Below are 23,010 nucleotides of genomic sequence, written 5' to 3'. Positions count from 1 at the left end.
TCCAGATCTGGTACTCTGTCCATGGTGCCATCGAGCTGCCTAATTAGTCTTCGTTTAAAACTTCACTACTCCTTCTGTGATAACCAATAATGGCAGTAAAAAGGCAGCAATGCACAATGGACAGAAAACCAGTCTCAGAATCGGGAAGACCTGGGATCAAATCATGTCTCTGGTATATACTGGCTGTGAAAGGCTAAGTGAATCACTTAATCTCTCAGGGCCCTCCTGGTGACTAAGACTGGAGGATACAGAACAGTGATTAATCTATATTGATCCCTGAGAATTCTTTATACCAATGAAATCACAGCTCTGTATCAAAAGTACTAGCAATACAGACCTGGTTCAAATCTGACCTAAGACACTTGTGGCTGTGTGATCCTGAGCAAGTCACTTAATCCAAATTGGCTAGTCCTTACCACTCTTCTACTTTAGAACAGATACCTATTATCAATTCTAGGATAAGAGTTTAAAAAAAAAAAAAAAAGAAGAAGAAGTAACAGGTCTTCCACCATCAACATCCCACTTCGATTTCTCATTATGTCAAGTGGGGCCCTGACAGATCCTATCTAGCTGTAAAGGTTCTAAGACTATTCCCAGACACCCACTCTGTGGCTGTCATCATCATCATCATCATTATCATCACCATCACTGATATTTCTATAATGCTTAAAAGTTTGTAAAGCATTTTTATACATTATGATTGCTATAGTCCTTACAACTCTATAAGGTAGGTACTACAGGTATTGTTGACACCATTTCACAAATAAGGAACCTGAGGCTCAAACAATTTAAGTAACTTGCCCAGCCACATAATTAGTAAAATATCAGTGGTGATATTTTTAACCTAGGTTTTTCTAAGTTTAATTTGTCTAAAGGCCAGTCTAGCTAAGTTTGGAGTGGTTCATTCCTAGAAAGATAGACATCAGATGATTTTTTTTTTACTCTAACAACTCATGAAACCATAAGTTGCTTAGGAGTTGTGATCTTAATGTTTAAAGGACCTTTTGAAATATTAAAGAATTAGGGGAAGGAGTAGGGTTTGTGGTCATAAACTTATAAACATCTCATTATGTCACAGAGAATTTTATAAAATTGAATTAATTCCAGCTTGTCGTAGAAGACACTAAAACACAGTATACTTCAGAGACCTTCTTTTTCTCTCTTTCCTTCTCCTTGTCAGTTACCAGCAGCCATCAGTCAACCAACCTGTAAATGTTAAGCCAGCCCAAGGAGCACATCCTAAAATAGCACCAAAGACTCCTGATCATGAAATACAAGGATCCAAAGAAGCTCTGATCCAAGACTTGGAAAGAAAGCTTCGGTGCAAGGACAATCTTCTACACAATGGAAACCAAGTGCGTGAAATGTCTAATCCTTTAATACATAGAGTTTAGTTATGAATGTCATTCTTATTACACTAATTCTTAGTGTTCCTAAGCTCAGCAAGGGATAGGATTATGATTAGTAGGAATAAGCATCTGACCCTATTCCAAAGTTCCTCTGTCTGAAACCTGTGACTCAGGGTTACAAAGTGCAGACCTACCAGAGGACTGCTCTGAATGGAACAATAAAACTTTCTTGCTTTGACCGCCTTATTATAGTGCTAGAGTAGGATAACAAATACAGTCTAGTAATTTTGGTAAGTGCTTTGTATGCAACTTCCATGAACTCTGCCAAATAAAAAGTTATGATCAAGAATCATTGCTCTTGGGGAAAATTGAACTGGAGGGAGTGGTAGTGTTTTGCTAGCAGCTCATAGGACCATCTAACTTCAGAAGCAATTGCACTCAGTTGAAATCACAGCCTGTTCTCATCTCTATTAGGAGTGAGGAGGAAAGAAAAGAAATGGGATCCTAAGGGTGGTGGCCCAAGTGGCATGACTTCAAGGTAAGGTGGTCACTGTGGAGAGGAAATATACACCCCCTCCTAGGGAAGAAGTAAAACTTGAATATTGGCATCCTGGCCAAAGACAAATTGGCCCCCTGTTACTTAGGTTTCTGTATGGTACTTGTATATGAAAAATTACAGTTATAGTCTTACCATACACTCTGCTGTCTTCATTACATTAGAAAGTTATTTTAGAAGAAAAATATTGTTGATACATTATTGAATCCTTTCCATATCTTTATGACAACAGCAAGCAAAAAGGCCAAGTACTCACTGGCCTATCAAAACATTAACTCTGAATGTGAGAGCATGAGACTAGGCATTAGTTCATTCTTTCTCCATTGATTCAATAAGCATTTATTAAGTGCCTGTTATACTGCACTAAGTGCAAGGTAGACAAAATAGGCAAAAGACAGCCCCTGCCCTCAGGGAGCTTACAATCTAATGGAGGAGACAACCTGCAACAAACATATATGAAGCTATAAAGCAAGCTATGTGTAAGATAAATAGAAATTAATTAAAAGAGGAAAAGCACTGGAATTGATAGGGTTTGAAGAAGGCTTCCTGTTAAAGGTTTACCTAATAAGTGCCATGTAGACTGATTGATTTCAAAAAGGGAAAGTAGAGGATGGAGAGAAGGGTTCACATTTTCTACCATCTTTCCACATGCAGTCAACAAATATTTAAGTCCTTACTTGTGTGTTGGTAAAAAAAAAAAAAGTGACTCTAGGGAACCTTAGTTAAGGGCATCTGTACCAGATCTCTCTCCAATATTAGAGCCTAACTCATCATGAATAAACTTGTGAAGACCTAGCACTATATTACGAGGTAGCGAAAGAAAAATGCAGGCATGAAATCACAAACTTACAGCCAGGAGGAACTTCACTGGCCTTCTATTCTTTGGTTTTTATAGGCTCAAGAAAGAAGAAAACAGAATCTGATAATAACAAATCATATTTAATATAATTATTAAAATAAACCAAAAAAACTGATGATAAATCAACATGAAGTGATAATAATAAACCATAAGAAGAAGGAAAATAAAAAGAGGCTAAATAAGGTGCACAGGGCCATGCAAGTATTAAGCCTCTGAGGTGAGATTCTAATGCAGGTCCCCTGAAAACCAGAGCTAATTGCCTGCCTATTTATGCCACAGATAACCAGCGAAGACCATCTGAGAAGTATTGGTGGTTTAGCATGTGAGACTTTAGATGGAGTGGTAGGGCCTCTCTGGTCACTGAACCTCACAGCTAGATGACACAAGTCACCATCGTGTCCATCTCTTTGCAGCGGCTAACATATGAGGAGAGAATGGCTCGCAGGCTGCTGGGACCACAGAATGCTGCTGCGGTGTTTCAAGCACAGAATGATAATGAATCACAGGACTTAGCACAGGTAAATTTCCATTATCTTCCTCCATCAGATATATTTACACTGTGATTTCACACTAGGTATGGATTCGTGTGGTTTTTATTTGTTAGGGTTTTTTTTATTATTATTATTTCATTAGCTCACTGTCTTGTTTTAAGTCCAGGTTTTTTATTTCACTGATGTAAGGAGGAGGCTCAGGGTGAAGAGATTCCTTCTACCAATGCAGAGCAGAAGTTTTTTGTACAATTTAAAGTCCGAAAGAATTGCCTATAGCCAAGCAGAAGAGCCAGTATGTGCCAGAGGCAGAACTTTAATGCAAATAGACCTGACTCAGATAGGCTCTCTATCCATTACACCACACAGCCCTGAAGGGTTGAAAAGGGGATGTTAAATTAATATGCAATCAACAGTTCCACAGTTCATGTTTTAAAATAACTGCTTTGAGATTTTCATACATTATTATAATAGTAATAATAAGAACTAGCATTTATATAACTCTTTAAGGTTTACAAAGTGCTTTATAAACATTATCTCATCACATCCTCACAACAATCCTGGGAGGTAGGTGCTATTATTATTCTCATTTGACAAATGAGAAAACTGAGGCAGATAACTGGCTTGTCCAGGGTCATACAGCTAATAAATGTCAGAGTCATCAGGTCTTCCTTGGTACAGTCCATCCTTCTGTTCACAGCACCCTTTCACAACCCTGAAGATAAGGACCATTGATATTACTTATCCTGTTTTACAAAAGAGAAAACAGAAGTTTAACTGATTTGCCCAAGTTCACACAACTAATCAGTATCTGCAGTTGAGTCTGGCTTTTTTTGTTTTGTGGTTTATTGTGGGAGGAAGGCTGCTATGTGACATCAAATAACAAGTTTGGTGCTTATTCTTTGGCCTGAATTTTGTTGTCACTATTTTGAAAATGGGTAGAAAAAACCTTGGTGTCACAGCTGGCAAAGAGTTGTTGGTATTACAGGATCATATTTCCTTTCATAAGCTAAAATGCATGTGCAATCTTAACCCAATATTAGTGATTTGTAATCCAAGTTCATGTGTTTCTAAAAAGATGAGCAGAAGCTCCCTAACCACAGTAACAATATTTTATATTTCTCCACACATCCCCCATGGCACCTAGTAAAAAAAAAGTGCCTTGTACATAGTATTAATGAATTAATCAATCTCATAGGAGTGCTAGCAAAATACTGACAATTCTTAGTCTTGGTTCTCTGTTACTACAAATGCTAATCAATTAGCCTGAACCTAAGCCACAAGTTTTACCCCAAACTCTGGCTTGTCTAAAACCCAAACACTGGCTGGTCTATAATTGTTGCTACTATATATGGTTTCTTGTTGAATGGATATCATTTTAGGAATATAGACAAAAAAATAAATGGTGTATTTTTTAAATGTATGATTAAACAAAAATAAAAAGATTTTGATATTGATTCTAAGACATATGATAAAGGGTTTTTTAAAAATAATAATAATAATGAATGGACACATATCTATAAAACTAAGAATACACAACACCCAATGGGGATGAAAGGCCAATTGACCAAAAAAAAAAAAAAAAAAAAGGAAATACAGGCTTCATAATATCATGAAAAGATAGTGAGATAAGCATAGAAATGAACATCAAAATAATTTTAAGATACCCACTAGCATGGCAAAAGTAGTCAAAATGATTTAAAATTCAGTATTGGCAGGGCTATGGAGAAACATATATCCTAATATATTATTAGTGAGACAGAAGATTGGTACAAACATTTTGGAAAACAATGCTACCATATATAATAAAAGCCTCAAGGCTTTCAACCCAGTGATTTCCTTGCTAAAGATTTCCCCAAAAAAAAACATAATTAGGAGGCAAAAACAACTTAGCTCTACAAAAATATTCCTAGCTTCTCTATTCATAACAAGAAACTGGAAACAATCTACATGCCCAATAATTAGAGAACAACTGAAAACAAAACCAAAGAAAGCAGATCCTCAGCCGACCTAAAAGAAAACCAAAAAAATATTTTCTTCACTCATTAGTTAATTCATTTGGCCTTGGTTTTGTGTAAGATTCTGCTTCTTGTTTTGCATACTTATTTGAGTATTTTTCTTAACAGTAACTAATTTTAATATTTTAAATTAAGTAACATGCATTTCTTATGGATTTCTCCATTAAGCTTCTTTTCTGGGTCTTCTGTAATTCCATTCATAGTTTGTTTGGATCATGTCAAAAGTTTAGTGCCATAAGCTTAGAAGAGAAGTATTTTCCAGGCTGACATGTATATCTATTGCTGCCATTTTTCAGCATAGCTGCCAAGTCAAGTGACTTCATATCTATTCTTGCACCTTGGTCCCATTTCAAATATACCCGGGGCTCACCACTTTCATTAGAAAACTGATAGCTGCTAAGTAAAAAAGAAAATCAGTCAAAAAAAAAATCTCTCCCACTTCCTGTAGGCAACCAGTATCTGTGACTTGTTTTCATTTATCTCTGTGATTTCTCATAAGAAAGGCCAGGAAGGGCTTAGATTATATCTGAAGGTTTATTTACATTGACTATAAATTCACTTTCATTGATAAAGCCCTGACAAAGTGCAGCACATCAGCTAGAATGGACACATTCCCTTGGATTCTAAATTATTCATTCTGCTTCTTTTCCAGGATAGCAATGTAATACTGATATTCTCACTTTGTTTTATTCTCAAACAGCACAACTCAGAAAATGCAAGATTGCAGGTTCCTGTGCCACAGATAAGGTAAAGCCTAATGAAAAGTATTCTTTTTCTACTATTTGATGTGTTTGTTTGCTTATTTCTTCTAAATTAGAAAATATAAACAAGAATTCAAACTTACTGCATGTAAGCTACTAAGGTGTTTTTTTTAATTATAGGATTTAGAGCTGGAAGAGAAAATAGCAATTTTTGTTCACAGGTCTTTTAACCTGGGGAGCATGAACTTGCCTTTTAATTCTAATTTTAAAACTATATTTCAATATAATTGGTTTCCTTCATGAAGTGGTTTGTTTTTAATGCATTAGAAAATATTATTCTGAGGAGTTAATTGACTTCCCCAGACTGCCAAAGGGTTCCATGACCAAAAAAAAGAGTTATGAACCCCTGATCTAGTCCATTCTTCTTATTTTGAAGTTGGTGAAATCAAGATACAAAGGGAAGTGACCTAACCAAGGTCAAACAGGTAGTAAGTAGACAAACTAGAATCCAAATCAGGTCTTCTGACTCTATGTGCTTCCTTTAAAAATTATTTTAAAATTTCTGATATCCGTCAATACTAGAAATATTAATATTAATTTCTAGAGCTATATAAGAAAATATTTCCAGATTTTCATATGATTTGTATGGTTATATCTATTGTGTTAACAAAACACTGGCATTAATGATAGAACCTCTCCATAAGTAATATAAAGAATATCGTGTTATTATAATAAATTGTATTCAATATTTAATGTATTAAAATCAGTTTCTTTATCAGCTTACATGAAGAATGAAGGTAGAGGCAGCTAGGTAGCAAAGTGAATAGAGAGCCCGGTCTGGAATCAGAAAGACCTGGGTTCAAATCTGTCCTCAGATGCTTCCTAGCAAGTCATTTTGCCCTAATTGCATAGTCCTTGCTGCTCTTCTGTCTTAGAATTGATACTAAGACAAAAGGTGAGGGTTTAGAGAAAGAAAAGAAAAGAATCAAGGTGGAGAGTGACAGTTCTAAATGAATGATGTTGGATTCAGGTAAGATAAGATTTAGGTAAGATTTAGAGTTGAAAGGGCTCTTAGAGACCATTGAGACTAACTTACTTATTTTATAGATGAAGAGAGTGAGGCACAGAGAAGTTAAGTGGGGCAGTATTTGAACCCAGGTCTTCCTGATTTTGAGTCCAGGGCTTTACCCACTACTCCACATTGACCTTAAAGTTACACATATTGGATAAACTGGAATTTGTATGAAAGGAAAACAACAGTGATCTGATGCATAACTTTTTTTAAAATATGTTTTGTAGGAGTAGATCATCTTCAAGAGGAGATACAAATGATCAAGAATCAATACTGGAGAAATTCTACCCTCCACGTTTTGTTCAAGTGCCAGAGAACTTATCTATAGAGGAAGGACGATTCTGCAGAATAGACTATAAAGTAATTAAAATGTTCAAAAACATTTCAAGGGAGTTAACAAGAAGATACATACATGTTCACCACACTGTGATTTGTGGCATGCCCCAAATTTTTCAACTAGAACTTTTAATTTATCTTCTTAATACTCTGTCCTCCCATTGCCCTATATTTCTTTGGCTTAATATGTTTCTGATCTCATTAATGCAGAGACTCCTTCCAAATAATGCTGATCACAGCCCATTATATTTATGCATGCCAGGGGGAAATTTGTTCTTTTTGTGGAAATTTTTTTTCTGGAAAAATAAATGACAAATATATACATTGGTTCACCAAAAGACATTTGCACAAACATCTTTGATCTGTTGGTGTAAAGCAAATATTCCATCTAAATCATAGCTCAAAAGTTCATTCATCTTTGGAGATTTTATTCTTGGAGACAGCATATATGCCATTACCAGATTCTAGAGGGGCTCCTGCACTTACCATTAACTTTAAATGCCATAAGAAAACTGGGCCCTTTGGTACTAAAATTGGAATATGATTCTAATACAGAAATCAAAAATGTTAAAGAATGAAAGGTTCATCTGAATGCCATTCATTAGGGTCTAGCTTTCATTTAAATGTTTACCATTTTGCCAAAATTATCAAAGAATTGGGAGGGATAAGAGAGTTATTTTGCTCTTCTCTCTAAAAATCCATAAAGATGCAGACATTCAAAATTTATAAATGGATCGCTATTATAATGAGCTTTAAAATACCATCATATCCATTTGTTTTTTATCTAAAGGTAAGTGGATTACCAGCTCCTGATGTGACATGGTATCTAAATGGAAGACCAGTTCAATCAGATGATTTTCACAAAATGATAGTGTCTGAAAAAGGTTTTCATTCACTCATCTTTGAAGTCGTGAGAGCCTCAGATGCAGGAACTTACGTATGTGTTGCTAAGAATCGAGCAGGAGAAGCCACCTTTACAATACAACTGGATGTTCTTGGTAAGTGTTAAGGACATTCAGGCATATACTTTTATGCTTTATAAAACTTTAAAGTATATGGACTACAAGCTATGCCCATATAGCATTAGCATAACTACCCCAAAATAGGAAAATTACAAGCCCAGACCATTTTTTTTTTTGGCCAACCCAATGCCAAATAACCAATTGGACTGATACCTTAACTGAGCTGACTATTTCAGCAAAGCTATATATGAAAACTAAATGCCAGCTTTTAGCCTCAAACTATTTTTCTTATTAGAAAACTATTCCTTAAAAATATTAAATATTCCTACCTCTTTTAGAAAAAAAATTTTTTTCTTTTCGAATCATATATTTGGCACTCTCTTGGTCTCTGATTTTAAATCTAATATATTTCAAATACTCTGATTTTATTTTTAAAGCATAAACATCACATAAATAATGAATTTAAATAAATATTACTGCAATTCAGTATTAATTTACATAAAAGTTCAATGGAGAGGGCAGTGATGATAAATTTCCTAAATCCTATAAAAATCAAGAAAGAAGGGGGCAGCTGGGTAGCTCAATGGATTGAGAGCCAGGCCTAGAGACAGGAGGTCCTGGGTTCAAATCCGGCCTCAGACACTTCCCAGCTGTGTGACCCTGGGCAAGTCACTTGACCCCCATTGCCTACCCTTACCAATCTTCCACCTATGGGTCAATGCACAGAAGTTGAGGGTTTAAAATTTTAAAAAAAAATCAAGAAAGAAAAAGTTCTATGGAGTTTTAGAATACTATCTGACCTTCTGGAGCATTAATAAGTTCATTTTCATTTTTTTTAACTTAAGCACCAAATAAAATGGGCATTTCCATGTAAACAGAACTGAAAAAGAGAGTTGTAAATGAAATGAAGATTTCTACTATGCTCTACTTGTCTGTATTTCTTGCTGGCCTTCTTTCTCTTTTCTTCTGTGTATTTTTTTGTTGTCGTTGCTACTTTTCTTTCTTCTCCCCCCTCCCCCCCCCCCGACCTAAGTATGTTTTTCCTATTCCCTCCCCATATTTTAAAAAAAAGAAACAGAGAAAACAAAGTCTTTGGAACAATTATGCATAGTTTGTTTGTTGCAGGGGTTTTGTTTTTATTTCTTTTTTTTTTTAAGTAGGAGGAAGAAAAAAATGGATGCTTAATAATTTTAAAAGCTAAAACTTAATTAAAAAAAACAAATCTGCATAGCCAAGAAAAACAAATTCTTACACTGGCTCTGTCCAAAGATTTAGGTCTTATTCTGCATCTAGAGTCCATCACATTTCTGTCAAGAAGTAGTTAGTATACTATACTATACACCCCATTTGGAGTTGTCTTAGGAAAGATATTATAGTGGTTTGCCATTTTCTACTCCAGCTCATTTTACAGATGAGGAACTGATGCAAGCATGCTTTGTCAATATTACTTTGGTTTGATTAATGCGTTTTCTTTGCAATACCTCTTTAACACTTGAATTTTTCCTTAAATTATAGCAAAGGAGCATAAGAGAGCACCAATGTTCATCTACAAACCACAGAGCAAAAAAATTTATGAAGGGGACTCAGTGAAATTAGAATGCCAAGTTTCTGCTATACCTCCACCAAAGATTTTCTGGAAAAGAAATAATGAAATGGTGCAATTCAATACTGACCGGATAAGGTACTGCAACTATTTCTAGAATTATAGCATTTTTTTTTTTCAAAATCAAGATCCCTTCATATTATATTCATGTAGCCAGGAAAAAAATTTTTATTTGGAAACAAAGGCCTATATTCCAATCCCAGCTCTCCAATTTATTCTCATTACTTTCTGTCTTGAATAATTCACCTTTTTTCTCTGGGCCATAGTTTCCTTATCTGTAAAATGGGCTGGATGAATAATTTTTAAGATTCTTTCCAGGTTTAAATGTTATTATTTCATGATCTCCTGGCTTAATTGGTGAAAATACATAGAAAATACAGTGTAACTTCATTAATTCAGATCTCTCTACTGAGGAACTCATGATGACTCAGAACAAAATTTATTTGCATTTTTTATAAAGAATTTGCTGATCAAATAAATACTAGAAATAACACTGGGTTGTGGGAGGGAGATTAAGAGATGTCCAACCTCAAGAAAATAAGCTGTTGTTTGGTGTTAGATAAAACTTCCAAGAGTGGAAAAAGGCTTTAGAGATCATTTAGTCTACTCTCCCACCTGCTGCAGAAATCTTTTCTTCATCATCCATGACACCCAAGTCTGAATATTTTTAATGACAAAGAAGTCACTATAATGAAAGATAGCAAATTCTATTGTTAGACAATTCTAAATGTTAGAAGGCTCTTCCTTAGAGAGAGCCAAAATCTGCCATCCCTATAACTTCTGCTTATTGATTCTAGCTCTGTTTTCCAAAGTCAAATGAGGTGGACTTTAGTCTCTCTTCCATATGACATTTGAAACATTTGAAAACTGTAACTATATTTTCTCCATCTTTTCTTCTATAGTTCTTAAAATATTCCCCTTATCATATGGTTTCAAGTCCCCTCACTATCCTAGTCACCCTCCTCTGAACCTGCTCCCAGTTTCTCAATATAGCCTTAAAATGTGGCATCAGAACTGAGCCCAATATTCTATATGTGTTATGATCAGGCCAGATTACAGTGGGACTATCAATATACCTTCATTAATGCAACCTAAAATTTGGGGGAGGGGGGACAGGATTGGCATCCATATTACTCTATTGGCTTGGTTTGTCCTTGTAGTTAACTAAAAGCCTTTTTTTTTTTTAACCTGAATTATTGTTAAATTGGGTCTGCCTCCTTCCAGCACTTGAGCTGCTTATCTTTTCTTAATCCTCCTGGTTATTTTGCTCATTCTTATTCTAGCAGAGAATTGGTCATTTAAGGACCCCTCAGGAAACTTGGTGTCTGATATTTCCATTTTTTTTCATGCCTCTTTTCAGCTTGTACCATGATAACTCTGGAAGAATTACCCTGTTGATTAAAGATGCAAACAAGAAAGATGCTGGGTGGTATACTGTATCTGCAGTAAATGAAGCTGGAGTGGTCACATGCAATACTAGGCTGGATGTCGCAGGTATATCATGTTAACCATAAGCTTCTATTATAGATATAACAAATACAGCATTTGGGAACACCCTCAAATTCACACAATGGGTCCCCCAAGCAAGGCCATTCTGGTTCCAAGTGCCCATTGGGCCACATCTACTCAAAACCATAACTCATAAGGCCCTCCCTTTGTATTTACCTTTATTAATCAGTCAGGAGACACAATGTATTCAAATCAAAGCCAGTTAATGAAAAAATACAGTAAGAGAGCTAATAATGCATTTCTTCATAAACTTGGGGCAGACTCTTCCACACAAATACACATACGTATAATCATTAGCAGAAAGAGGAGATAACATGTAGGGACATTTATGACAGAGCATATATGTAAGAAACTTTATAGCTAGGGCTCACAGTGGAGGATATATAGAAAACCCCCCAAAAAAATAGTAAACTCAGGAAGCAAGGTCATTGTCAGCTTCTTTCCTAGACAAATTTCTAGCTTTATTCTGTGTCTGTTGCTGACAACAATATGTAATACAAATCTCAAAAGTCTGTGTAATTTGGAGACATCATCTCTTATATGCCATTTTTTCCCACTTTCTTTTTTTCCTATGTTTAAAATATTCTTTTGATTTTTTTATCTCGTCTATTCCAGCCCGTCCAACTCAAACTCTTCCAAATCCTAAGCAGTTACGGGTTCGACCAACTTTCAGTAAATACTTAGCACTGAATGGGAAAGGTTTGGATGTGAAGCAAGCCTTTAACCCAGAAGGGGAGTTTCAGCGCTTAGCAGCTCAATCTGGACTCTACGAAAGTGAAGAACTTTAACAGCATAAGAAAACATGACAAATGCAACTAGTAATCTTCAGTCATTTAATTAAGATCTTTAAAATAAACCCATAGGTGCAGTTAACAGCATATTGCTTTTATTAGGCAACATAACTACTGTACAAAATATTAATCTTTTGACTCTCATACAAACTAATTTTCTGGTGTATTTAAAAAATGGGAAATTTGTGAGTATGAGTTTATAAATGTAGAAGATATCCTGAGATGTGGGTTTTTTAATTCATCATAAATGCTCAATGACTCCTGAATATGAAAGCTGTAGAGCCTTTTTAAACCACAAATAGCGCCAGTAACAAAAGCAGCTCCTTGGTATGGCTTTCTAAAGGCTATGACCTTTAATGACATTAAGGTGTGTTTCAGAAATACTGAAATGTTGCAGATTATCTGAGTGTTCTGGAGCTTATGTTAAAAACCAATAAAAATTTAAATATACACAACAGGCTGAGACTATTCTTTATGCTAATTCAGGAATGTTAAGTCTTTGCAATAAAACATTTAGGGCAGTGATGGCAAGCCTATGGCAGGGGTGCCAAAGATGGCACGCGGATCACTCCCACTGCCCCACCTTTCCCCCAGAGTTTGTTACTAGAAAGGCAGAGGGACTCCAGCTGAGCTGCTCTCCTCTCCATCTCCACTGCACCTGACAACATTTTTTTCACATCCCCAGCCTCTCCTCCCAGCAGCCCAATGGAAGGCCACAGTAGGGAAGGTGGGTGGCAGAGCAGGAGACGAGCAGAGTGCCTGGGCCACTCCCCTCCCCCTCTCTACACTCGCTGAGGACATTCCTCACTTCCCCTGCCTTTGGTGGATTAGCCCAATGGGAGTGCTTCCTCTCTCCCGGGTGGGGTGGGGGGTGCGGGGAAGGGAGCATCTGACATGTGGTAAGGGGAGGGGCACGGTACTTGGTTGGGAGGTGGGGTGGGGGCTGGATGGGGCACTCCATCTCTAAAAGGTTCCCCATCACTGATCTAGGGAATCCCATCTTAGACCTCCGTCAGCAGTAGCAAGGCTTTGCAAACCATCTCTGCAGCTTCACAAGTTCCTTTAGGTGGGATGTGGTCTTCCATACTCTCCTGGTTATGCCCAGCCAGCACAGGCCCCACCCTGTGTGGATATCAGTTCCACCGCACTGCCCAGGCCAATGTAGAATAAGGTTTCTTTGGGGCACAGGAGTCAAGGTAAATGACAGGGGAGAGGTGTTCATTGACCCAACTGCCCCACTACCATACCTCTGAGAGTTTTTAGAAGGAGGACTAGCTGTTTCTGAGGGGATGAAAGCCGAATCTTCATCCCAAATTTTGCCAGAACATGCTTTTGGAAAAGTCTGGCTCACTTTTATGACATATTACAAAAGTCAAAGAAAAGAAAGCCTCCATCTGAAAAATGAACTGCTAAAAAAAACCCAAAAAACTACTGTGACCCCAATCCCTATGAAATCTTCAGGGGTTCGTGAGAGAAAAGGGAAAAAAAATCTCCACCCTGCACTTTATCTTATTTATAATGTAAATTTACTATTTACCAACTTTTTTTGGTTATCTCCTCCTTTGACCCTGGCAGCCCCTCGGCCAAGTTTTGCTCTCATTCTACACCTAAAAGTGGCTTTATTTTTGCTCCCAAGCGGGCTCTGAGGTCCTGTGGCTCTGTTGGCTCCGTGGCTCCTTTCGGCCTCCTTTCGGGCTTCCCCAAGAGGAGTCATTGCAACAAGCGGTTTTCTCATTTCTGATTTCATTTTCGACAGGGGCTTCGTTTGGCCTTTTCCCAGGCTTGGTGATAAATACTCTCCTCAGTCACTCTGAACCGTAGATAGAGCGCTGGGCCCCAGTGCATGGGGAAAGGGGCGTGGCCTGGGAGCCAGGCCTAAGGTCTGGAGTGCGCATGTTCGGGCAGCTCTGGGGCAGTTGTGGGAGGTGGAACACACCCAGGCTCGGAAGGTCTCTCTATTAGGGTTCGGGCAATAACAAGAGGAAGAGAGAGCGAGGAAGCCGGGGTTCTCGCTCTCACGCGGGCATGGCGGGTGTCCGGGGGATGAGGGAGTGAGAGTGGTACGAGACAAGAGAAAAGTCAAACTCGCCTCTCCGACACACTTGCGCTCCAGAGATCGGGTTGGCAGCGGCTCGAGGTGGAAGGGAGAGCGCACGCGCATTTCTGCTGGGGGTTAGGGTTGAGGGGAGGGTTTCGAGGCGGGAGAGTGGGCTCGGGTCTCTGGAGCTCTCGCGCCAGGGATGGGAGTAGGACAGTCTCACACGAAGAAAGCGCAGGTGCGCGTCCTCGCGCTGGGGGTGGCTGCGGCTCGAGGCGGAGGAGCAGCTCCGCGGGGGGAGGAGGGCGGGGTCCGTGCTCGGCAGTTCAAAAGGCACCTGAAACACACCCCCGGCCTGCCCACACGAACTAAAAGCTGTCATGGCCAAAGTGAGATCTCTTCGCTCCAAGAAGCGGCATATGAAAGACCTCGGTGAGAAGGGGACAGACAGCCCAGACTGGGACAGGCCAAAGGCTGGGGTTTGAGGCCCGGCCCGGCTCCGCCTTCCCCACATGAGCAGAGTGACGGGCTTTGGGCAAATCGCTTTCTCTTAGATCCTCAGTTCCCACATCTGTAAAATGGGAGCGTTGGACACCAGGTTTTCCTTACCGTTTCAAGATCCTTCCCCGAGGTGGTGCCATTCGCTTACCTCGCCACTCCCCTGACCCCCAAAAGCAGGATTTAAGTAATAAACACCCTGAGCGAATCTTATGGACTATTAGTCTACAAGTATTAAAGTGCCCACTATGTGCTAGGCATTGTGTTAAGTGCTAGAGATGCAGAAAGCAGTCCCTGATCTGTAGGAGCTCAGTCTAATGCAGGATATATCTTGCAGACAACTATGGATAGACATAAACAGGTTAAACTGGAGATAATCAGCAAAGCAAAGGTACTAGTATTAAAGGCAACCTTGAGAAAGGTGGGATTTTAGATGGGACGTTAAGGAAGCTAAGAATTGCCCAGGCCAGTACCTGCTCGTAGGACCTCATTCCCTGAAAGAAATTTAACATAACAGCGTTAGGATTTGTTAGAGTTAATATAAAAGGGCTTAGGGTTGGGGCCTTCCCTTGGTCGGTTTCCCTAGGAGGTTACTAAAATCAAAATTAAAATAAAAAAGCATTTGGCCAGTGACAACTCACCAAGCCAATAGAGTTGTCAACACAATGGGGATTTTGTAGGCCTTATTCCTCTCCCTTCCCTTACTAACAACCCTTTCAGCCTTTTCTTGGTCTTTTCTTGCCCTCCCCAGTTCTTTATCACTCTTTTTTTAATTCAAAGATATTTTATTTTCCCAGTTACATGCAATAGCAATTTTCAACATAATTTTTTTGAAACTCTAAACTCAAAATTGTCTCCCTCTCTCCCTTCCCTCCCCCTCTGGGAGATGGTAAGTAATTTGATCTGGATTTTACATGTATTACTATGGAAAACATACTTCCATACTGGTCATTGTTGTAAGAAAATACTCATATAAAACCAAAACCCCAAAATAAAACTAATAAGCTAATGTGGAAGACAGTATGCTTTCCTCTGCATCTGATTCCAACAGTTCTTTTTTTGGATAGCATTCTTCCGCTATAAGTAAAACCTTCAGACTTGTCCAGATCATCATATTGCTATTTACCACTCTTAAGTGGCCTTAGAAGAAAAGCAAGAAAAAACAGGGTCACCCTGACTAGGGTCACATACCTCTTTATAGAATGGCCCCCAGCTGCAAAACAGAACCATCAGTTAAAACAAACACCGAAAGACGGAAGAAGTAAATTATCCTGGCAAACATAGTCAAGCTTGGCCCTTGTCAAAATTTCAAGTCATGATCAGGTTCAAGCTAGTGATCAAACCTTTGTTTTAGAATAAGATCTGCTACATCTGTAAAATGGAACAATATATCCTTCCTGTACCTACCTCACAGACATGAAGAATAAAATATCACAACAAAAAGTTGAACTTTTTAGTCAGTAGTAAAATAAATTGAAGTTTGTTTCTTCTTATTAAATTATGGAGGAAAAAATCTTTGTTTTATGCTTTATAGTGGCACTGCAAACTGAGAAGACTTCTAAAAAAGCAGAAATTAAAACTACTCTTCAAGAGCTGATTATCTACTTTATTTTTCTAACAGACTTATGTATATGTAAGTACACAGATGGGGGGATTAATTATGATTCTGGGTTAATGCTATAATTTGGAGGTAAGTTAAAATTATGTCATCCAACTGACTAACTCAGATGTTTATGACAGCACAAGATATTGATAATGTTGAGCATATGAGCATAAAAGGCCCTGCTTGTGGCCTTTTAGCTTTGCTTTGTTTCATGAGCTCAGCCTGAATGCTAAAAATGACTGCTTTTGGCCACAAAGAAGAATGAGACAGGACAGAAGATGAACCACCATAACATCATAAAAGTGTGTGTATATACATATTTATTTTTTGTTTGTTTTTTAAACCCTTACCTTCCATCTTAGAATCAATACTCCGTATTGGTTCCAAGGCAGAAGAGTGGTAAAGGCTAGGTAATGGGGGTTAAGTGACTTTGCCCAAGGTCCCAGCTAGGAAGTGTTTGAGGCAGATTTGAACCTGAAACCTATCTCAAGGACTGGATTTCTATCCACTGAACTACCTACATGCCCCAAAAGTGTATATTCTATTGATGGTGGGTCAGTTGACTGGGTAGATAGTATTGGCTTTGTGCATAGTATTTAACTTCTTAAAATGACTAAAGGGCTTTATAATGTAGCTTGATTTATGATGGGGTATCACTTGCTAGCATTTATAGATCACCAACAATGTGTTAGGCACTATGATCACCCTAAGTGGTTTATATATCCTGGCAAGATTTGCCACATAAGTATAAACATAAGCTACCCTCTATAAGGAACTCAAAAAAATACAGAATTTTAAATTGAAAAATAGCCAGTTGGAGAAAACAAGTTTTATTCAAGCCATATAAGGGCAAGAGTAGTCTATATCCAAAATAATATATTTTGTTTATTTTAATGAAGTTAAATTGCTTCATATGAGTAGGTATAAATTGGACCTGGATTAAAATATTGAAATTAGCTAACCATGTAAAATTCAGGTATCATTTCCCAGGAAGCTGGATTTTTAAAATACTTTTTTAAAAAATAAAATTCTTTCTTTTTAGTGACTTTTGGGATGGTAAGCACAAACATATATTACTTGAACAAGATTATGTCAACACTCTTTTTGGAAACTTCTGTACCTGGGGAAGACAGAACTAATTTTAAGTCTATTAGCACCACAAGAGAGTTTTGGAAGGTAAGAGTTCACTTGACAACCAGTAGGGAACAGAAAAGGTAATAAGCACTTAGTGCCAGGCACTATGCTAAGTACTTTATAGATATTATCATATTTGATCCTCACATCATTATCTCTGTTTTACAGTTGAGGAAACTCAGGCAAACAGATGTTAAATGACTTGCCCAGGGTCATACAACTAGTAAGTGTCAGAAGCTAGATTTGAACTCAGGTCTTCTTGACTCCAGGCCCAACACCCTAACCTTTGCACCACCTAGTCTCATGGATATGATATACACAAAACCTTCCTAACCTCTTTTAAGCTCCTAGTTTCCTAACACAATCAGATTCCTAAATAAACAAACAAAAACACTGATTTCCTTTTTATTCTCACTTTATCTGGGAAAGGATGTGATGACTACATGTAGGGATCTATCTGCATGCCCTAAAAGAGGGAAGTATTTCTATATAGAGATCATCAATGAAACTAGTCACCAGACTGGCCCAGTTGAACATAATGTTATATGGGAGAAATTTCTCCTCTCTGAGTTCATGGGGTAGCTAACTATTGTCAAAATATGTTTACCAGAAATCAAATTATAGAGGTAAAAACCTAGGCTTTATTATTATGCTAAAACATTAGTTCAGGTCTCAAAAACTCATCAGGATTCTGACAAAGCCTCTTATAGGCAAAATTAAGTTAGACAAATACTTCTTTTACATATTACAATCTTGTACATTCCTCTTAGGCCATAAGAATTAAAGAAAAAATAAAGTCATAATCTCAATGCTTCCTTCATTGTCATAAAAGTTAAACAAACTTAGTTAAACAGAGTCATGATCTTATTCATTCCCCTTAGGAAGCAATATTTGTCAAACTCTATAGGAATTATGTCAGATTACAGATAAAAATACCTTTAAAGGGATTTATTTATAAATAGGCTGATTAAGGGGGAAGATTTACACATAGCAAAGGAGTCAGAGACAGTTGAGATTATTCTTCTGGCTTCTCATTTAAGAAATGTTTAAGGCTTTAAATAAAATTTCACATCCCAAAGGACAAGTTTTGGCCCAGCGAAGTTAATATTAATAGAAGGCAGACTTCTACTTAACCAAAATTTATGATCCCAAGTCCAAAATAATAAAAAGAAATGTATAATTCCTACTACAATAGGAAAGAATAGTGTGTCTTAGGAGCCTTAGTTATGAGTTAGAAATAACTTCCTTCACTAACTCAAAGAATTTTAAATTTAGAGATGACCTCAGTGGCCATCTAGACCAAACTCTTCGTTGCCCCACCCTATGCCATGCACCCATGAGCTGATGAGGAAGGTGACGCAGACATGTTTCCTGTTGTAGCTTGCACTTGCACATGTATCCAGGGCTAAATTATACTATGACCATCATACAAGCAGGGGGTTAGATGCATGGTGACTTAATCAGTCTTAATTTCATTTTGGCTAACAACAGTTGACATTTCTATAATACTTTTAAGGCTTTCATAGTGTTAGGAGAGCAGACAATGTTATTAAGTTGGCAATAAAACTATTTACATTCTTTTACTGTGCATAGTTTATGGAGGGACCCCTTTTGGATGGTCTGTACTATGACTACGGGTATAATACAAAGACTTTGGATCAAATGAAAAGCAGTCGCATCTACCATGAGAACATACTTCTAGGAGTCCCTCAAATTCGACAGCTTAAAGTCCGAAACAATACATGCATTGTCCATTCAAAATTTAAGTCTTTGATGGATGAATGTTTTGACAGATATACTATAAAAAATGAAGATCAATCTGATTTTGGTCGTGGAGAGATGCCTGCGTAAGTGTTATGAAATTATACAGCAGATGTTAGCTTTTTATTTTACTAACATGTAGATTCTTAGAAGTAACTTATGTTGTTTCTAAAGTATATACTAAATATAATTTAAATGCCAAAAAGACAGCTTTCTTTCAATACTTTCTATTAAAAAGAGAGTGGTAAGCTTTCTAAAATTGGTGCAACAACGTTGCTCTATTAACAAATCAAGCACCATACCTGGTATAATACATATATCAATGTCAAACAAATAACAACTGATAGTCTTCTGTTGAAGACCTCTACTGCCACAAATCTGAAAAACAATTTAGAAGAGAGATTGGGAGCCAAAGAGCTGTTTTCATAGATCTTCACTGAGGCCCAGAACAATTGCTGATCTCCTTCCTCAGGTGAGAAGGAAAAGGGGGAAAGGAAATGCCCACTACCAAGTACTGGAGCAGTTAGGGGATGCAGGGGACACAGCACCAGGTCTGGAGTCAGAAAGGCTCATGTTTCTGAGCTCTAATCTGACCTCAGAAACTTAACTAGCTGAGTAACCCTGGGCAAGTCACTTTATCCTGTTGGCCTCAGTTTCCTCATCTGTTAAGTGAGCTGGAGAAGGGAATGGCAAACTATCCCAAAAGGAGTCACAAAGAATCAAACTTAAAAACAACTAAACAACAAACTGAACTAGGCACTATGCTAAAGTGTTATAAAACCACATGGCTATAAAGCATGGAAAAACATAGGAACTGAGGAAAAATAAAAAGTATCTTATTTTACCTTCACAACAACCTGTGATGTAGGTTGATATTATTATCTCCATTTTACAGTTGAGGAAACAATGATTTGCCCAGGGTCACACTAGGAAATGTCTGAGACCAAATTTAAACTCAGGTCTTCCTAACTCCAAACCCAGCAATCTGCTTTGCCATTTAGCTGGAAGTTCCTTTTTACTAGAGTTAAACATCAAGACCAAACTCTTCTCCCACTCCCCACCCCGCAAAATAATCACAGTAATGATCATCTATGTTAATGTTAAACAAGGTAATTATTTTAGGGAAAACTAAAGTATTTAAGTACTGTACTTTAAGCAAATTATTTTTTGATGGTTTTATTTAAATACTAGGCTAGGTACCAAAATCTCATTAATAAATATTTTAAATGCATATTTAGGTCACTTTTTGAGTTAGTAATTTGAATCTGAAGGAATACTTGAGCTTTTTTCCTTTCTTGAATTTACATATACACACAAAAGCAGCATACAGCAAAGTAGCAATAACAAAATTCTACCTTACAAAGTGCTGTAAAATAATTTAATAATTAAAGCCAATAGTAGTTAAATTAAATATAGTAAATAATTAAATACAGTAAAATGATATTTAAAATAAAATAAAGAATATTGTGTTATAAAAGTTTTTAAATTTTGTTTTTATTATCGTGTTAAACTTCATTTACTACTAAAGCTCTGATTGTAAAGTATATTCTTATTCTAAATTATGTAGTTTTCTTCCTTATTTTCTTATTTCCTCATTTATTCCTTCTATTTTTCCCTATTAAAAATCATTTAGAAGTAAATATTGTGGGACCATTAGCAGGCAAGCTGTGAAATTTTTGTTTTTTTCAAACTGGTAAGGTCACTGACAAAGATAAAGGTCAATATACGCCAAAACAGTTAGAGTAATCATTTTTTTGGCTATCAAGAACTAGAAACAAAGTAGATACCAATCTACTAGGAAAGGACTAAACAAATTGTGAGATATAAAAGTAATGAAATATTATTGTGTTGTAAAAATACATGAATATGAAGCAAGGAAAGGCATAGGAACTGGGGGAAAATGAAATTAGTAGAACCAAAAGCTATATACCTGATGATTAAAACAGTATAAAACTACAAAATAATAAAAAATTAACAAACTTGGTCCCAAAGAAGAGCTATGAAAAGGTGCCTTCCCCCATACTTTTATAGAGATCAGGAGTCCACAGGTATGAAATATTTCTTATCATGTCAGGTTTTTTCAATAAATCAACATTTTGCTGAATTTCTTTCTCTTTTCCTTTATTAAAAATATCACTTATCATAGAGGCTGGCTCTCCAGAAGGGCAGGAAGAGTTATACTGGGGAAACCAAGACAATGTAAAAATGAAATATATTGGTAAAAAAATTTTATTTTATTTTTTTAAAACCCTTACCTTCCATCTTAGAATCAATACTGTGTGTTGGTTCCAAGGCAGAAGAGCAGTAAGGGCTAGGCAATGAGGGTTAAGTTACTCGCCCAGGGTCACACAGCTGGGAAGCGTCTGAAGCCAGATTTGAACCTCCCATCTCTAGGCTTAGCTCTCAATCCACTGAACCACCCAGCTGCCCCCTAAAAAAACTTTTTTAAAGAAATTTCAATCAGACATCCTAATCCCCACCATGTTATATTTTCCTATCTAATAGATGGACGTATTCTCCTGCTACATCAAAGTCTCTTCAGCACCGGGGACTTGTTGGTGTTTATAATGATGGAGGATATAGGTTTACTTTACCCTTATCAAAGAATGATGCCAAAAGCAAATTTTCTTTCCTTCAAGTGAACAACTGGATCACTAGAGGAACCAGAGCTGTTTTTATTGATTTTTCAGTATATAATGCTAATGTAAACCTTTTTTGCATTATCAGGTAAGTAAATCCAATCCTCTTTATTAATGTGATGTGGCTTTCAATTCTTATTCATACCCTTCTTTGGAGTTGCCTTCAGGGTCATACAGTATTAAAACCAACAAATCTTAGATTTTAAAAGTTAACATGTAAGCCCAAAGAGCCATTAATGGAAAACTAAGTAAAGTAACATTATTTGTTATGAGTTTTTTTTATATTAGTCCATATCCTCAGAAACTTCTGAGGAATGCTGAGAATTACACAGGACATGAATTTTTCCTATTGTATATAAGCACTTAATTTTGAATTTGGGGTCAGTTCTGTTACACAAATTAAAGACTCCATATTCATGGTTCCTTCCTTTTATCTGTATTGTTCAAATCTGTGGGTTTCTTCCAGTCAGAAGCACTTACTTTATGAAGTGGTTCTCTTTTGAGAATAAGCAACTATTATGCATTTGCATATATTGAAACCTCAAATTGCAATTAGGACATCAGCAACAGCCATCTCAGAAATGCTGAAAGGATTAGCTTGGACATAGATCTTGATTTCATAGGATCCTTGTAGCCATAGAACTACAAAGATCTACACCTCTTTTTCCAGATGAGACAGGTTAAGTGACTTCCCTAAGGTCACCCAGCTGGGTCTGGGACATAATTTTAACCTAGAACCTCTTGATTCTAAATCCAGTGCCCTGTGCATGATACCATGCTGGATCTCATCCAACATTCTCTTTTTTTTTTCCTCATGAGAATATTCCATGCATACTATAAATGGAATATGAAACTGAAGTCTACTCTGAGTACAGGTTTCTACCCTTGAAGAGTATGATTTAATTCAAAAGTTAGGATTATGGCCATAGGTTTTAAATGCAGTCAGAATGACTATTAGAGATAGCTCTTCCCAAACAATCAAAATTGCAACAGATATTTATTTGTATGCTACTTTCTCTAAAAATTAGTGTTTCTTACAGATCTAGACCAAATCACCTTTACAATATGCCTTTTAGGGATAGGGATACAGGGC

The 23,010-nt window shown here is 37.0% G+C and overlaps 2 protein-coding genes across 3 annotated transcripts in view; both read left to right on the top strand.

Annotated features, from left to right (window-relative positions):
* Window positions 1–12,699, top strand: part of MYOT (myotilin) — a 42,499-nt gene extending 29,800 nt beyond the window's left edge. For both annotated transcript variants that reach the window (XM_044664571.1, XM_044664572.1), the window contains 8 exons: window positions 1,181–1,355; window positions 3,178–3,282; window positions 5,971–6,017; window positions 7,271–7,403; window positions 8,170–8,377; window positions 9,857–10,022; window positions 11,305–11,438; window positions 12,069–12,699. In XM_044664571.1, coding sequence (XP_044520506.1) covers window positions 1,181–1,355; window positions 3,178–3,282; window positions 5,971–6,017; window positions 7,271–7,403; window positions 8,170–8,377; window positions 9,857–10,022; window positions 11,305–11,438; window positions 12,069–12,241 — 1,141 coding nt within the window. In that variant the 3' untranslated portion in view covers window positions 12,242–12,699. The remainder of the gene's footprint in view (window positions 1–1,180; window positions 1,356–3,177; window positions 3,283–5,970; window positions 6,018–7,270; window positions 7,404–8,169; window positions 8,378–9,856; window positions 10,023–11,304; window positions 11,439–12,068) is intronic.
* A 1,785-nt stretch (window positions 12,700–14,484) lies between these two features.
* Window positions 14,485–23,010, top strand: part of PKD2L2 (polycystin 2 like 2, transient receptor potential cation channel) — a 29,956-nt gene continuing 21,430 nt past the window's right edge. Inside the window, 8 exon segments of the mRNA XM_044661862.1 lie at window positions 14,485–14,538; window positions 14,540–14,581; window positions 14,584–14,627; window positions 14,629–14,714; window positions 16,315–16,413; window positions 17,426–17,559; window positions 19,111–19,364; window positions 21,784–22,005. Coding sequence (XP_044517797.1) covers window positions 14,485–14,538; window positions 14,540–14,581; window positions 14,584–14,627; window positions 14,629–14,714; window positions 16,315–16,413; window positions 17,426–17,559; window positions 19,111–19,364; window positions 21,784–22,005 — 935 coding nt within the window.

The sequence above is a fragment of the Gracilinanus agilis genome, chromosome 2, assembly GCF_016433145.1.
Source record: "Gracilinanus agilis isolate LMUSP501 chromosome 2, AgileGrace, whole genome shotgun sequence".
NCBI lineage: Eukaryota > Metazoa > Chordata > Mammalia > Didelphimorphia > Didelphidae > Gracilinanus > Gracilinanus agilis.
The sequence above is the reverse complement of the archived record's forward strand: the minus strand, read 5'-3'. Positions and strand labels throughout refer to the sequence as shown.